Consider the following 15,889-nt stretch of genomic DNA (forward strand, 5'->3'; position numbering starts at 1 on the left):
CACTGACCCATGCACAAGTCTTTATCAAAATTCAGGTCCCGCAGGCCATCCAAGACATCTCGGTGACGACGACTCCTCTTCAGGAACGCAAAAAATTATCCTCACCAATTGCACTGATATTTGACTGTCATGGCTCCAGCTGCCAAGCTCACTTTGCGAAGCCTCAAAATATATGGGAAAGATAGCCGACAGTTGCGAAACACCAATGAATTCCACGAAAAAGAGGGCCCATAATAAACGCCTGCCGCAGCCCTCTCGCTCCTGAAAACTCATTTGCATTGCATGTGTGTTGAATATGCAGCACATGTACTAAACATACGGAACGCAGACAAATGAGACACCTGCACCATGAATGTCTGACGTCTGCGATGCACCCGCATGCACATGTGGCTCACCCCCAAAGCGCCCGTCTGTCTGGTCTCCGAGTGCAAGTTGGCGGTGTACAGGACAGCCGGCGACATCTTTGTTTTCGGGTCCGACAACGGGCCCTCGAGAGGGGCCGGGGCCTTTTCGTTCACTCGCTCTCTCATTTTCTAAATCCACGAGTGGTGCTAGATCCCCAACAGATCGCGCGTAATGCGCTTTGGCGACGGCAGAGAAGCGAGGAGACGCCCGTATCAACTTTTCCCCCATAAAAAAGAGACAGGGAACCGATCGCTCTGTCGCCCTCCTCCCTCTCCTCCCTCCTTCTCTCATATCACAAGAGGACACTGCCAGTGAGGACACCCCTCCTTCATATTTTTCCGTCGTCTCAGACCAGGTGGGGCATCATGAAGACCACCGTCGCCAACGGGCGTGTCACTGTCGAGCAAGACACGTTCCTCATCCCTGACCTGACCGTCAAGGACCTCCTTTCTGCCATCCCGTACGTCTTCACCATCGTCTGGCCTCCAGAACGTCGGGACTCACGCGTCCTCATCCCTGCAGGAAACATTGCTTCGAGCGGTCGGCCTTCAGATCCTCGCTCTACGTGTACGTCTATTCCACGTTCCTGACGCGTCAATTCTTGCTGACACGTTGACAACAGTGTCTGGGACTTTTTCCTCGTCGCTTGCATCTGGAAGGCCGCGGACTACCTTGATTCGTTCATTACACCCGAGCAGATCAGTCTCCCTAGTCCCTACCTCTACACCTTTGCACGTTTCGTGCTCTGGTCGCTCTATGCGTTCGCCAACGGTCTCGTCATGACCGGTCTCTGGGTCGTTGCCCACGAGTGTGGCCACCAGGCTTTCTCAGAGTCCAAGTTTGTCAACAACGCCGTTGGTTGGGTCCTTCATTCTGCGTGCGTCCTCTTGCCATGTACCATTAGCTCAACTTTATCTAACACGTGTCATTCTAGTCTCGGTGTGCCTTATCACTCGTGGCGTGTCAGCCATGCCAAGCACCACGCTTCCACCGGGCACATGACCCAAGACCAAGTTCACGTCCCCAAGACTCGCTCGCAGCGTGGCCTGCCCGAGTTCAACCCCGAAGGCGAGAATTTGGAAGGCTCTTCTGTCACTCAGGAGGTCATGAAGGAGCTCTGGGAGGCTTGTGGCGACAGCCCTATCGGTGCCACTCTCGATGCTGCCGGCTACCTCCTCTTTGGCTGGCCAATGTACCTGTTTACTAACGCATCTGGTCAGAAGCGCTATCCTGGCGGAACGAACCGTGAGCGCCATTCATTCGCACGCCATCCGTGATATTGATTGATGGTTGCCAGATTTTAACCCCAAGTCAATTATCTTCTCTCCCCACCACTTTGGGCAGATCCTCCTTTCCGATGTCGGCGTCATTGTGTGGATACTTGCCGTCGGTGCCTCAACCTACCACTTCGGCTTCGCCAGCACCTTCCGCCTCTACCTCGCGCCTTACCTCTGGGTTAACCACTGGCTTGTCCTGATCACGTTCCTCCAACACACAGATCCGCTCCTTCCCCACTACCGCGCCTCCGAATTCACCTTCCCGCGTGGTGCGCTCTCGACGCTGGACCGCAACCTACTCGGCGACCTCGGTAGCTTTATGGGATGGATCGGCGCTACCACGACGCACGGTATATCCGAAACACACGTGCTGCACCATGTCAACAGCAAGATCCCGCACTATCACGCGTGGGAGGCCTCTGCTGCTCTTCGCAAGCGTCTCGAACAAGCCGGCATCAGCAGTCTCCAGGGCAGCCCTGGTGGCTGGGCGGAAATGTATCGTGTCTTTCGCACGTGCAAGTTCGTCGAGGATGATGGTGACATTGTCTTCTACAAGAACGCGTACGGCATTGCGCAGACGCGCCCTGTGTTCCCTGATCACAGTGCGAGCGACTCTGGAGTCGAAGTGGATACCGGCAAGGAGCTCTAATCATTTGACGCTCTCTCGTTGCTTCGCCATCGTGTTGCATTGTTCATCACCTCTGTCTTGCATCATCCTGGGTTACTTCGGTCGTTCGGTTATTATGGGACAAGCTCGGAAGGCCTGTTAAGACTGCGCTTCATGAGACTTGGAGAAAAACGTTTAGTAATTACGACTAAAGGGTGCGCCAGGCAGCGCTGTACAATGGAAAGGGTTCAGGCGAGTGCAAGCTTGCGACTTCCGCGATCGGTCTCTTAGGGCAGCTTAGGACAAAACCTTCGGGCAATAGATACTTTGTGGCGTGAAGTGGCTGGCGTAATTTGAAACCATCGCTTTATCTTGCCTCGCTGTACAAGCACCCCGGCTGCTCCCTCGAGTACATATCCACCCAAACCCAGATTTCGGCCCTCGAGGGGCTATCGCGGACATGCCAAAGTGAATTAATATTCTTGTAAGCTACCAGAGAACTTATCAGTCATTCGCTCAGCTCTTCAAACTTGCAGAGCGGCGGGCCGGCAAAAGCTCTTTCACAGCGGATGGACCAAGGCGGTAAAGTTTCCTTCGCCGTCGCAAGATGCTGGAGAACCCCAGCACCCTTGGTGTCGTGCAGGAATTCATTCTCGTCTCCGCCCCGCTCTCAGTATCATGTGGGGTTCGGAATGAATAGGTAAGGCGCACACAGCTGCTGCAAGCAATAGCTCACCTTGATGTACATTCTCAGGGTGATGTTCGTGAGCGACGCGATATCCGATAGATCGATGGTGAACACGCTTGAGTGCCGAGTGCATACCTTCGCCCACGCCATTCTTCTTGAAGGCAGCCTTGAGCTGTCCAATATCTCGGGCACTCTTATTTTGCAAGATAATCCATGAGTCCTTCCGGAGCGGATTCACCGCGGGAGTGTTGCGTGGTACTAGGCGCTGTTTAGTGCGTAACTAAATGATCTAGAATGATTATTACACGGGGTGCGATGCAACTTGCCAGCCAAGCCACTGACCTGTCGGATGTGTAGAGTAGGGGCACACACATACACCAAAAAAAGGGGCAAGGAGGTCGTAGATAGACAACGAGTTGCATTTACAGTCGTACAGACAATCGTTACATACAACTGGTGATACCTACATAGCGGGCACCTCCGGTACCGGGCGCTGCACCACCTCACTAGGGGAAGCAGCCGGGGTCCTGCCGTACGCGTAAAGGTTCTGTGTCGCGAATGTTTCAGCTTCCCGTGCCAAGGACATCGATGTCGACGACTGCCACCCAAGTGCCGCTGGGTACGCTCTAGGTACGCTCACTGTTTCGCGAGCTTTTGCATGTCTCTCGTATCCTTAACCGCATGTTCTGGTTCCTTTACTATTTGTTAACCAACCTTGCCCATTATATACCCAACGCCGCATGCCCCTGATCGACCACAAATTTCCTGTCGTTGTTCAGCCGGTGTAACATGTAGGCATCTACGGGTGCAAGCCGAATGTATATTCTCGACAAGTGATAGTGTGCCCGTCACGATGACAGCACCTAAGGCCACCGCGTAAGACGCTGCGCACTGAGATTTATGCATTTATGAGCTGACAACTTCGACAGCGTTCGCGGTATGAGTCGGACGCCGCGTATAGACACTAAGATTATTTCTACAAAAATTTAATGACTCTACATGCACACCTGTCTTAAAGCCCACTGTGTGTGACTCCACCGATATCTTTATCTTTAAATGTTGCCGCATCGCCGGGTTGAGCCGGGACTGAAACATGGACCCATGTTCGTTGCCTCAAAACGTTGGGAAGACCGGCCGAGAGGCTTGCGAGAAGCCTCAGCCCTGCGAGCCCAATCCAGCTCGCAGAACGTGGGCGCTAATTGCATGAAGGACCCCGGGACTGAGACAGTGGATGTTGTCGTAGCACATGATTCCCGTCGCTGATTCACGAACCCCGACCCGACATATATAGCTGTCTTTCTCGTGAGGCCATCCGCCCCTTCATTTTCGAAATGCGTATCGAGGAAGGATTCCAGCAGGTGCGTCCTTAGGGCGTTCCACAGCTTGAAGAGACCTAACGCAGACGCGCAGACCCCGTACACTGAACCCAATGCGTACACGACCGACAGCGTGCTGCCCAGCCTGCTGAAGCGGCTTCTTCCCGCGGATGCGCTGCGCGAGGTTGAGAGCGACCTCGTGCGCTTCGGTGGGGAAGGCCTCGCTGGTATGTATCCCTCCTGCGCTCCTTGTCGTGCACCTCCTGACGCCGCACAGAGCTCCGTGAAATGAATGCAAAGGCCGCCGAGCCGCAGCTCATACAGTACGACAACTGGGGCCGGCGCGTCGACGAGCTGCGGACGTCCGAGGGCTGGCGTGAGGTCAAGGCATATCTGCAACGTGAGGGTATCCCCGGCATTTTCTACGAGAGGCGCTACGATGCGCACAGCCGTGTGTACGGCTTTGCGAAGCACCTACTCTCGTCGGGCTCTTCGAGTGTGGTGAGTGTCTTGCGCTTTCTAGTAGACATAACGTGTGGCTCACTGGGCGAACCCAGATGTACTGTCCGCTGGGGATGGCGGATGGTGCTGCCAGAGGTGGGTCGCCTTGTCCCTCACTGTCTCAAGGAGGCTGATGAAGCTCAGTTTTGGAGTTGAGTGGTAGCCCTGCGACCAAACGCGACATTCTGCCACGACTCATCAGGTGAGGTCCTCAATAATCAGTGTAGCCCTACCATATATATGCTCACTCTGCACAAGCCGCGACCCCGAGATAGCGTTCACAGCAGGACAGTGGATGACTGAGGTAAGGTCACTTCGTCTGTCGATGCTTCTGTTCCTGCAGACTGATATCGTTACGTATAGCGCCCGGGGGGTTCAGACGTCTCACAGACAGAAACGGTTGCCAGACCCGTACCTGATGCCACAAGCCCGTACGGTCCCGTGTATAGCATCGACGGCTTCAAGTGGTTCTCGAGCGCGACGGACAGCGACGTCGCGGTTGCGCTCGCTCGCACAGGCTCAGTCGCTTCAGGTTCGCGTGGACTCTCGCTCCTCCTAATTCCGCTGCGACGACCGCTCATCCGGCCGACAAACGAACCGCGGCCGTCTGCGCTGACGAACAACATTCGGATCCACAGGCTGAAGAACAAAGTGGGGACAAAGATCGTACCGACCGCGGAGCTCGAGCTCGCCGGCGCAGAGGGCTACCTCATCGGCGAGCCGGGCGCGGGCGTGAAGCTCATTGCACCTGTGCTGAACATTACGCGCATGCACTCGGCGGTGACGTCGATCGGCTCGCTCCGCCGCTGCATCGCAATTGCGACGGCGTTCTCGCATGTGCGAAGGCTTCCCGGAAAGGAAATGCTCAATGAGAATGTGGTCCATGTTGCGGAGCTTGCGAAGGCAACCGTCGTCTACCGCGCGCTGACACACATGGTCTTTGGCGCGGTGCTGTTGCTGGGCAAGACGGAGTGTGGTGTCGCGACGGAAGAGGAGGCGATGCGGTTGAGGCTGTTGACACCCGCCGTAAAGTCGTTTGCGGCTGACCGGGCGAGTTATGTTATGGAGGAGTGTATGAGTCTTCTTGGCGGGCAAGGATACATGGAAGAGACTGAGTTCGGGACGTGAGTGGATGTGGGCCTACACACTACCCCTGCTGACGTGCTGTGCTCAGGATCATCAAGGATGCTTGGGTTGAGAAAATCTGGGAGGGAACCGCTGCAGTCCTCGCACTGGACATGATCAGAGCGACATCCAAACCAGGTGTCCTAGGCGCATTTGTCTCCGTACGTTTTTATCTGTCCGACTTGGCAGCGCTTGCTAATGCAGTTCACAGTGGGCAAACTCGACCATCTCCTCCTGCCCTACTGAGCTCGCTCGACGGCTATCAGTGCCCCTCGATACTCTTCGTAAGGGGCTGAACGAGATACACTCGACCTACACTACACGCTCCATCACGCTTGCGTTACGCCCGGCACTGATGCTGTTCTCGCACGTCACTTCCGCTCTATACCTCCTGGAGCATACCGTTTGGGCACACGCAAATAGCGAGCCCACCGCTGAGACCGATATCGAGGTCTTCCGCCGGTGGGTCCAAGAGAACGGGCTGGATCAAGCGATGCAGGACGTGCAGCGCGCGAAGGCTGCCAATGCGAGCAGGCCAAAGGCCGACACGCAGATCGTGTACGGAGCTGGTCCAGAGAGGGAATCGCCGAAAGCGCACCTGGCCGAGAAAGTGACTGCACATTTGTGAGACCAGCAGCTTAAAGCTTGGATACCTTGATATTGCATTGTATATGATACTTTGTTCACAAAAGTCTCAAAGAGCATGCCACGGCCGATACCGATGAAAGGATCTGTCTGCACCCTTCAGCGACGTCGTGGTGCTTACAAAACAGCATCAGGCGCATCAGGCGCATCAGGCGCATCATATTAGCACTCGGCGCTTGACGACACCGCGTCTCCTAGAGTCTGCGACGATGTCCCCGACGCTGGTTGTCCGTAACATTCATCTCGCGTATGATGATGCTCAGAGAGCGCGCTCCCTCTTCGACGTAGCAATAAAAGATGGGAAGGTTTTAGTTGTCACGGCTGCCTCTGAGCGCGATGAAATGGCTGCAGCAGATGACCGAGTGAAGATCTTGGACGTTGGGGGAAAGGGATTACTTATCCCTAGGTAGGAAGACCCTGCCTCATTCCCCACTCAATTTTAAAACAGTGTTTATGCAGCCTATGTCATGCACATATACACCTCGACAAGTGCTTTCTCCTGGATCGATGTGAGCTCGTCAAAGGGTCAGTTCTTGGTCACATACACCCACCGCTGACCGTACTCAAATAATCCGGTCAACAGAGACTTCAACGAAGCTCTCGATGTGACGACGCGAGCCAAATCCACATTTGCGTCCGACACAACTGATTTGTACTCTCGAGGGCAGCGCCTGATCCTCGAGAGCGTCGCGGCAGGGGTCACCCGTATGCGTGCGCACGTCGAGATCGACACGACGGTCCACAATGCTTGCATCGACGCTGCTCTGAGACTCAAGCAAGATTACAAAGAGTTTTGTGACGTCAAGATTTCCCGTGAGCTCGTCCGTCATCTACAATAAAGTATGCGCTGAGCGATCGGCGGGAAGTCTTCGCGCAGGACCCATTTTTTCCCTCGCCGACCTCGTCCGAACCGGGAGAGAACTATAGGCTTATCGCGAGAGCGGCCGCCTCTCGTGACATCTCGTCCATCGGATCAGCGCCATATGGCGAACCTACAGCCGAGCACGTCAAGTCCAACGTCCGGCTCGTCCTCGATCTCGCTCACGAATACGGCCTGCACGCTGATTTTCACCTCGACTACAACCTAGACGAATCTTGCGAGCCGGTCATGTGGTCCCTCCTGTCCGAACTGCGCTCACGAATACGCGGCGGTCGGTGGCTGAAGGGCAGGACCGTGTGCGTTGGGCACGCCACGCGCCTGACGCTCCTGACTCCCTCGGACTGGGAGCGACTCGCAAAAGAGATCAGGGAGGACGACCTCCCGGTGACGCTGGTCGGCCTGCCACAGAGCGACGTGTACATGATGGGCCGTGCGCTGTCTCCTGTGCCGCGCGGCACGCTCAACGTCGTCCGGCTCGCGGACGAGTACGGCGTGGAGGCCGCGATGGCCGTCAACAACGTCTCGAACGCGTTCACCCCGCAGGGCTCGCCTGACCCGCTGATGCTCTGCCCTCTCGGTGTCGCGCTGTTCCAGACGGTGACAAAGTCCGCATGTGTGACGTTACTGGTGAGCCTTCTAACACCCTCCGTCCCTCGTTGGAATCTCACTCGTGCAACAGAGGTCAGTAACGACGGTAGCACGAACCGCGACGGGTGGGCCGTCGTCTGTGTCGCTCATCCCACGCGCAGGCGACGCCGCCGACTTTGTGGTACTGCACAACAATCCCAGCGTCCAGGACGCAGTCTGCAATCCGTGCTACGACAGGACCACGATCAAGGACGGCCGGGTCGTTGCGCATAGAAAGGGTAGTACCGTACTGCTCTGCAACGCCTGAATCACGACGCACACTTGTGCCGCCCGAAGTCTGCAGTTATGTCATGACGCGCGCGACAGCTGGTGTCTCGTGTTTCCTTGTTCGTCTGCCATGCATTACATTTGACGGTCTCGAGCTCGAATCTTATGTTCTTTTCTGATCTCTCTTCGACCTGTGTGCTCCGGCTAAATACATAGGCATTGTCCTTGGTTCGCACAAAAATGAGCAGAGAATCGCCGACTGGCTGTATTCGTTCGTAGAATTGGGTCTGGGCCAGGACGCCTCGCGCCAGACATCTTTAAAACACCTCGCTCTCATTTTCGAAAGCGACACGCACGATAACAAAGAGGACATTATACTAATACCTACCCATAAGTTTAGTACACTTCCTCTGACGAATGAAAAGCCCCCCAATCCAAGCATCACCCAACGCGAAAAGAAAAGAAGAAAAGCGAATAACAGCAAAAAGAAAAAGCGCAAGCAGGTATCTAGTGAATACAACAGAGGCGATCGAAAGCGAAGGGTTTCAAACGACAAAGGGCGAGAGAGGGCATGTATGGTCGTAAAAGGGTTGCAAGCGAAAACAAAACAAAACAGCCAGCAAACAGAAAAAAAGCGCAAAGCATGTGTTCGAAAGGTTGCAAAAAAGCGACGAAAGTGCGAAGGTGGGGATATAACGAGTGGGGGGAGACAAGGCCCGGCGGCGAGCCCGCGGTATAGCAATTAAGAAAGAAACGCCTCCACAACAAACGGCTGGTGCACACGGTCTACTCCGGCACGCCCAGCAGCCCGCCCACGACAGCCAAGCTGATTACGAGCGCGGCGGTCGCGCTCCGGACAACGATCTCCCACTGCGCGCGCCCGACGAGCGGGTTCAGCACCGGCGTCAGCGGCGCCGCGAACGCGGGCACGCTGAGGTACACGCGCCGGAGACGCCTGCGCCAGCCGTTCACCTCGCATTCTGGCTCACCCGCGGGTGCGAGAGGGCGGTTCGGCGCAGGGCAAGGTTGGTTACGCCGCGCGGCAGGCTCCTGCGGGGCGGGCTCGACGGCCTTCTCGACGTCTCTCTCCCCACCCTTCTCCTTCTCTTCCTTCTCCTTCTCCTTCGTCTCCCTGTCCCACCCCTTCTCCTCCTTCTTCTTCCCCTTCTCGCGTTCTCTCTCTCCCTTCCGAGTGTCACCGCGCGCTCCCGCTTTCTCCTCCTCCTTCGAAGCCTCCGCGCGCTCCCTGCTCCGCCGCTGCCTCAGCACCTGCACGACGTTGTCGGGGCTGCAGTGCCGCTGCAGGAACTCGAGCGCCTGCCACCACTGGCGCGCGAGCCAGCCGCACCGCTCGGCGTCGATGGCGCTGCCGAGGTCGGACCGCGTGCCCTGCGATGGCGCAGGTGAGCTCGCGCGATCCGTCGCGCCCTTACCCTTCGCGTCCTCTTTCAGGTGCGGCGCGGACGGCTTGAGCGTGACCGAGAACGTCGTGCGCGCGGGCAGGCCGTCAAAGTCGAACCCGTCGCCGCCCACAGGGCCGCCCGCGGCGCGGTGGCGCAAGCCCTTCTCGAGGTCGTCCGGGCCGCAGCCCGCCACCCAGGGCTCGCTGGCGTCGTATGCATAAGGGCGAATGAACATGGCGGTGCCGGGCAGGGGCTCGTGCTGCTGATCGCTGCGCTCCGCACGGCGCCCGTCGTCGGCGTCGCGTTGCATCCACTGAGCCCACGCGCTCGGGCTCTCGCCGTTGCCGTCGTAATCTGGCCAGAGAGGATCACGCCCTGGCGTGGGCGGTGGCTTCTTCTTCCCGTGGGTGGCTGCGCTACCGCGCGACGACGCCAGGTAGGACGATGTATTGGAGGATGTGAACCCCGAAACATGAGGCGGCACAGGGCCGGGACAATCCCGGATCGGGTTCATACGCGCTGCACGCTCAAGGCTACTCGGGAACCAGTCCGCTGGGGCGGTCGCGGGGCCCTCAGGGGAGGGGTGCTCGTCATAGAACGCGTCCGACACCTCGATGGCGGGCCGCCGTCTGCGCCTGCGCCTACGTGTGCGCTGGGTGGGGTCGACACACTCGTCCTCGTCCTCGTCCTCGTCCTCATCGCTCTCGGAATCGCTGCCAGAGCTGCCGCACGACGAGTCTGAAGTGTAGCCCTCGTCGCTGACGCCCTCTTCCTCAATCTCCTCGTTATCGCACGCCCTAGTGACCTCGAGCGCGGCACCATCCAGAGACTTCCGCTTGCCGTGGTCAAAGTGCACGCGCTCAGGCGGAACGATCGTTAATGTCGGAAGGCAAGGACTGCTTTCAAGGGGATCCAGCGCTGCTTCGCTCACACTTGCTGGTCTTACCCTCGGCGGGGGCGGCATGACTGGCGGGTGAGTGAGCGGAGTCGTCGCCTCGCGCAACATCCGCTCGAACCTCTCGCGCTCGGTCTCATCCTGCTCAGCGCGCGCGCGGCTCCCAAAGAAGAGCCCTGTCGGGAGGCTCATCTTTCGCGGGACTGCTTTCTCGGATGGAGCGCCTAGATCCAGTGCAGGAAGGCTTCTCTTCGAGTCAGGCAGCACGGATGTCGTTGGGCTGGGAGTTATGCTGAAGGTCGCAGGCCCGCCAGAGGTGGGGAACGGGTTCGTGAAAGTTACTCCGGTAGGAGACGGCGGTTTGGACGGGTTTCGAGTGCTCTGTTGATCCTTTTCGTTGACATGTTCTTGAGGGATTCGCGGTGGACGCTCAGCGGATCACTCCTGAGCGGCTTTGGGTTCGAGATCGCTGGGCGCGAGAGCTCAAACGAGCGCAGCTGGCGTAGGTCGCCGAAAATGTAGATCATCATACACACCTGTCATTCGCCGGTGAGCCTAAACTTTCGTCGTGGACCACACAAGAAGGACCAGCTGACGCACCCCATAAAGCGCACTAATGAAGATCGTAAGGCCAAGCCACATCCCCGGAAGAGCAAAGATGCGCCACCAGCGCGACGCATGAAGGGAGAAGGAAGCAGCCAGCGGCGGTCCACTATTTTCACGCATATAAGCACCGGGTACTTGAGATACAAACGATGGTAATTACCTGGTTATAATCCCAATGACCATACCGCCTGCATTTCCACAGTAGGCACGCGACATCCCGACGTTGTTGTAAGTCGCGACAACCAGACGCTCAAGGCTGGCCTTCAAGCGTCCCTCTACGATGTCCTTGATCTCGTCAAAGACTTGCGGGTCGGGCGGTGGCGGTAGCTTTCCTCCGAGACTATTGGCGCCCTTGGAGATTCTCTGGAAATCTTTGCTGCTGAGATTTCTCAACGCGTCGTACGGATCTCCTGTGTCGTGCCTGCTGCTTCTGGCTCCGGCCTTTTCGTCCTCGGTTGGAAAGAACGCGCCAAGGACGTTGCTTCCGATGTTGAGGTCGTACGGCGCGCCTGGCGCGAAGAACGTTTCCTTTGCGCGCAAATAAAAGAGTGCCAGGGAGGGGTTCGGTGGAAGTGGAGGTGGCGAAGGGGCATAGGGACGAAACCGTCTATCGGTGCCGCGCCCGTCGAGGTGCTCGTGGCCTTCACCCGCATCTTGTGCGCCTGGCGAGGTTGGGGACGACACGGCTGTGGGGGAAGAGGGCTGGGAATGCCCCAAAGCGGGCTGCAGAGCGGAGGAGGTTGAAAGGAACGATATGGCAAGCCCAAGAGAAGGAAATGGGCGTTCACGGCCTGATGGCATGTGATGACTACTTCCCGGCTGGAGCGGGTTCGGGTGGTGCAGCATGGGAGGCTGAAGCGGGGCAGGGGGCGGAGGGTGGGTGTTGAAAGTGAGGTCCTGGGAGTGCCGCTGCTTACGCTTGGCGCGCTTCGTTTCTGCGGAGGACTTGAGGGACGAAGTCCAGCGTCCATAGCGTGTAGTGTATGCTCGAAGCCAGAGGATAAAGTACCTAGTGAGGATGTACTCGGTCGGACCGGCGGGGAAGTAGGCAGATAGTACTCACAAGTTCTCTGGTGCTCCGTCGACGAACAGCAGCCATTCCTCAAAGTCCTTCAAGCCGAGCGGAGGGAGGTGCTTGCGTGCAAGGACGTCTTCGAGGGAGACTTTGTAGTGGGGCTGTATGCCCCAGGTGGCGAGGTCCCAGGACCACCAGTGTGCCCTGGCCTTTCCCTTGGCTCGCGCGCTTGGGGTCTGGGAAGACGGCGGGATGGGAGAGACGAGGTCGGAGGGAATCTCCGGAGGATGGGTGAGACGGAAGGCGAAGTTGCGAAGGCCTGAGGGAGAGAGCTTGACGGTGGTGGGTTGTGTAGGTGGTGGTGGTGGTGGCGGCGGCGGCCTGACTGGGACGGGGCGGGAGGACGAAGGGACAGGACGTGGATGGGATGGACCAGGTGTTGAAGGAGCGTATGGGCGCGGAGAGGAAGGCGAAGGCGGCATAGACGCCCGGGCGGCACGCGGCGGCGAGGCCATTGTGGGACGTGTCGTGCTCGCTGGCTGCGACGACGGCGAGGGGACCGCGTCCGTCGTGGGCAGAGGAGAGGAATAGTACTTTAAAAAGAAAATGGCAGACGGAGGTGATGGAGGGGGATAAGAGGTGGGGAGATTGACGGACGGAATGCTGGTGAGGAGGAATGGAAGCTGGGCCGTATCAACGACTTCCATGCGATCGACCCACCCTCTCCTGCACAGTGCACCCCAGTGTCACTGCCCGCCCGTGCGCCGCGGCGCGCCCAATTAGGCTTAGCGGCCAATCCGGGTCGCACGCCGTCGCTGTCTCCGCTGCAGTGCGCGCTGACGCGGACGCCCTGCGAGGCTCTGGACGGGGTCTCAGCCATTCACGGCCGCTTTGAGTTCAGAAGAAGAACGGCGGAGAGCGTGCGAACTGTCACCGAAGCTCAATGCATGCCGCCCGTGAGAACATTCTGCCGCCACGCGCCCCACGCGTCGACCGCGTCAGTCGTGCCCGCCGTGGTCGATCCACACCCGAGAAGCCCCGCACCGGCCGGCGATGGAGGCCGCCGCGGCCGGCAGTGGACCCCCGCGCGGTCTGTACTCGTGCGTCGGGATGGCCATGGAGAGACGAGGTCGAGGGGACAATAGGGCCGTCGCTCCGACAACGCCAATTCAAACCCCCAAGCTCAAGCTCAAGACCCTTTCCTCCGTTTTTCCACACATTGTGCTGCATGTCGTCACCCTCTCCGTCCAGTTCCCACTTCGAATGTTCGCAACCCCTCGTAAACTCCCATCCCTCCTCTGATCCTCCTCATTCCCGTGTCCGTCGTCCCTCCGTCTGCTATCGCACTAGAATATCCCCCATGCCTATGTCACACCGGACCCTGGATGGGCATGTCCTCCTCACGGACGCTGGCATTTCCACCCGAACCTCATGCACCCATGCCGGCACCCTCAAGGCGGATGATCGTATTCACGCCCAAGGCTCGCTGCCATCTGCATGTGTCTCCTCGCTCATCCTTCCCTTCTCAACATTTATGTCCGCCAGCTCACAGCTGCCAGGGCAGCTGACGAGTGACGAGAGCACGCCGTGCCGTAGCTCAGGAACGAGTTCCATGCTGCTCATATTTCTGACTGGCAGCCGTTTTTCCGGCGTGTGCCGCCTCACATGCGCCTACGCCTCCCCCACCGCATCGATCCTCGGTCCATCATGCGCAACGGCAGCAACAACCCCCCAGCCTCGTCCGGTCCCATCGCAATGGCCCGCGTTATGTATCGTCCTGGATGCTATTGGGATGCAATACGCGTCGCCGCCGCCACCGCCGCACGTCGCGTCCCTCGAGTCCCTCGTCTCCGCGCTCTGACGTCTCCCGCGGCTACCGCTCGTCCGGCGTGCATGCAGGTGCCCGACCCAGGGCGGGACACCGGCGTATTGCAGCAAGGGACGCGGCTGGGACACTTTTTCTTTCACCGACGTGCCAACCCGCTCTTCGATCAGGCCCAGACGCTGCGTCCACCGTTGCTGCCGTTGCTTTGCACGTAGGTGCCCGACTCTGCCGGCGTATTTTGCAGCTCTGGCCAAGGGGACGCGACGCGGGCTAGGGCCGTCCGGATGTTGTCCTTTCGCCGACGTGTCGATCCTCTTGGAAGCGGCGTACACCGTTCTGCCGTTGCACGTAGATGCCCGACCCCGCCGGCGTATTTTGCAGCTCAGGCCAAGAGGACGCGACGCAGGCTAGGGCCGTCCGGAAGCTCTTCTTTCGCCGACACACGCCAGCCCTCTTGGAAGCGGCGCGCACCGTTCTGCCGTGCAGACTTCGGGACCGCGGACTACGACGACGCCACTGAAGGTGGAGTCGACATCCTGTGGCCCTCCGATGCGTCGCACCGCACGCCCCACACGCATATCCATTTGGGCGCTTATACCAAGACCTTGGCGCCGTTGTCGCCGTCGCCGCCGCCGCCGCCACAGTACAGCGCAAACGTGTCGATCTCGCACTGACGCGGCTCATGTATGCTCAGGTGCTGGCTTGCCGGAATACCGATGTATACAAATAGTGTCCCCGGTGCCAGGGTGCCAAAGTGCCGGCGTGCCAGGGCGTTTTGAGCGGAACTGCGCAGAGGAACGAGTGGAAAAAAGCAGATAAGCTCGAGTATACCGAGCCCCTTCCCTCTTCTGTTTACGACGTGTAATCCCACGTATAATTAACATGTAACGGGGTTAGCTCCATGACCACCGCTACGTTCACCACGGAAATGAGACAAGGCATGCCGCCGTCCAAGCAGACCTTCACAGAGCATACTCGCACCAACAAGCAAATAAAAAGGGCGCACGCAGCGTATCGGGACGACTCCGACGGCGTGCGTCTATTGAAGTTGAAGGGCTTTGTGGCGCATCATCGCCATTCGCTCGTCATGGATGACATGCACACTAAAGTCGCCGTTGCTAGACAACCGATATTCAAAAACGAATTCAGTCCTCGAAACTTAAGCGATGTCTCACCTTCGCCTGATTTGCCCGGGGCCGGCTTACAAGGCTTCCATCCCGGGAGCTATGTGGCCGGGATCCCAAGTTTGGTTGCCGGTAGTAGCCAGATGCAACACACAAATGAAACACGAAAGCCGCTACTGTCTAGTCGAGCAGGCACAGGCGCGCCGCTCGTAAGGAGAGAAAACGTCGGAGCCAAGAAGATCCGTGGAAACGGCGTCTACTCAGAAGGAAACAGCCCAGTAATGATCTGCAATGAATCGCAGGTCACGTCCGAGAGCGCTCAGAGATATCTCTCAGAGACACCACAGCGAGACACAGCCGTCAAGCTAACAATGATGCACAGGGCGCGTAACGTCCAGCTTCTCCCCTCTGGCTTTTCTCTCTCTCTCGGGTACATTCCGCAACGCATCGTATCTGTTCACGAGCACACTGCTGTCCGGTTTCGAAGAGGCATACTGAAGAGAGAAATTCCCTACAGATTTTTCATTTTTATGCATCATGAGCTTGACTATTGTATCTTGACGTTTCGCAGCTCGGCGCATCCTCCGGGCGAGCATCCAGTAACGTGCCGAGTGCAGCAGACGTAGTATCGACGTCGCACTCGGCACGGGCGAGCCTCTCCGCCTGCGTGTAGTCTAACGGCGCTCCGATGTTGCCGATGACGTTCGATGCGTCGACGTCGC

At 58.2% G+C, this 15,889-nt stretch overlaps 4 protein-coding genes across 4 annotated transcripts; 2 read left to right on the plus strand and 2 right to left on the minus strand.

The window, feature by feature from the left end:
• Window positions 1-698: 698 nt before the first annotated feature.
• PHACADRAFT_265001 (uncharacterized protein) lies at window positions 699-2,696 on the plus strand. Its single transcript, XM_007401499.1, has 5 exons — window positions 699-865; window positions 928-972; window positions 1,028-1,280; window positions 1,338-1,650; window positions 1,703-2,696. The coding sequence occupies exons 1-5, from the start codon at window positions 771-773 to the stop codon at window positions 2,329-2,331; spliced, it is 1,335 nt and encodes a 444-aa protein (XP_007401561.1). The 5' UTR covers window positions 699-770; the 3' UTR covers window positions 2,332-2,696.
• An 802-nt stretch (window positions 2,697-3,498) lies between these two features.
• On the minus strand, window positions 3,499-3,958 carry PHACADRAFT_265003 (uncharacterized protein). Its single transcript, XM_007401500.1, has one exon. It carries the CDS (start codon window positions 3,881-3,883, stop codon window positions 3,683-3,685), a length of 201 nt encoding a protein of 66 aa, XP_007401562.1. The 5' UTR covers window positions 3,884-3,958; the 3' UTR covers window positions 3,499-3,682.
• Window positions 3,959-4,308: 350 nt separating this feature from the next.
• PHACADRAFT_153864 (uncharacterized protein) lies at window positions 4,309-6,654 on the plus strand (the record flags this gene model as incomplete). Its single annotated transcript, XM_007401501.1, has 9 exons — window positions 4,309-4,335; window positions 4,388-4,520; window positions 4,571-4,794; window positions 4,851-4,890; window positions 4,939-4,996; window positions 5,053-5,098; window positions 5,158-5,918; window positions 5,969-6,080; window positions 6,131-6,654. The coding sequence occupies 9 exons, from the start codon at window positions 4,309-4,311 to the stop codon at window positions 6,545-6,547; spliced, it is 1,818 nt and encodes a 605-aa protein (XP_007401563.1). The 3' UTR covers window positions 6,548-6,654.
• A 1,004-nt stretch (window positions 6,655-7,658) lies between these two features.
• Window positions 7,659-12,767, minus strand: PHACADRAFT_265007 (uncharacterized protein). Its single transcript, XM_007401502.1, has 6 exons — window positions 12,267-12,767; window positions 11,364-12,212; window positions 11,198-11,309; window positions 11,000-11,133; window positions 8,124-10,976; window positions 7,659-8,071 (listed from the first exon to the last, which is right to left on the minus strand). The coding sequence occupies exons 1-5, from the start codon at window positions 12,731-12,733 to the stop codon at window positions 9,086-9,088; spliced, it is 3,453 nt and encodes a 1,150-aa protein (XP_007401564.1). The 5' UTR covers window positions 12,734-12,767; the 3' UTR covers window positions 7,659-8,071; window positions 8,124-9,085.
• Between the last annotated feature and the right edge of the window lie 3,122 nt (window positions 12,768-15,889).

Source organism: Phanerochaete carnosa (genome assembly GCF_000300595.1).
Source record: "Phanerochaete carnosa HHB-10118-sp unplaced genomic scaffold PHACAscaffold_13, whole genome shotgun sequence".
NCBI classification, from domain to species: Eukaryota; Fungi; Basidiomycota; class Agaricomycetes; order Polyporales; family Phanerochaetaceae; genus Phanerochaete; species Phanerochaete carnosa.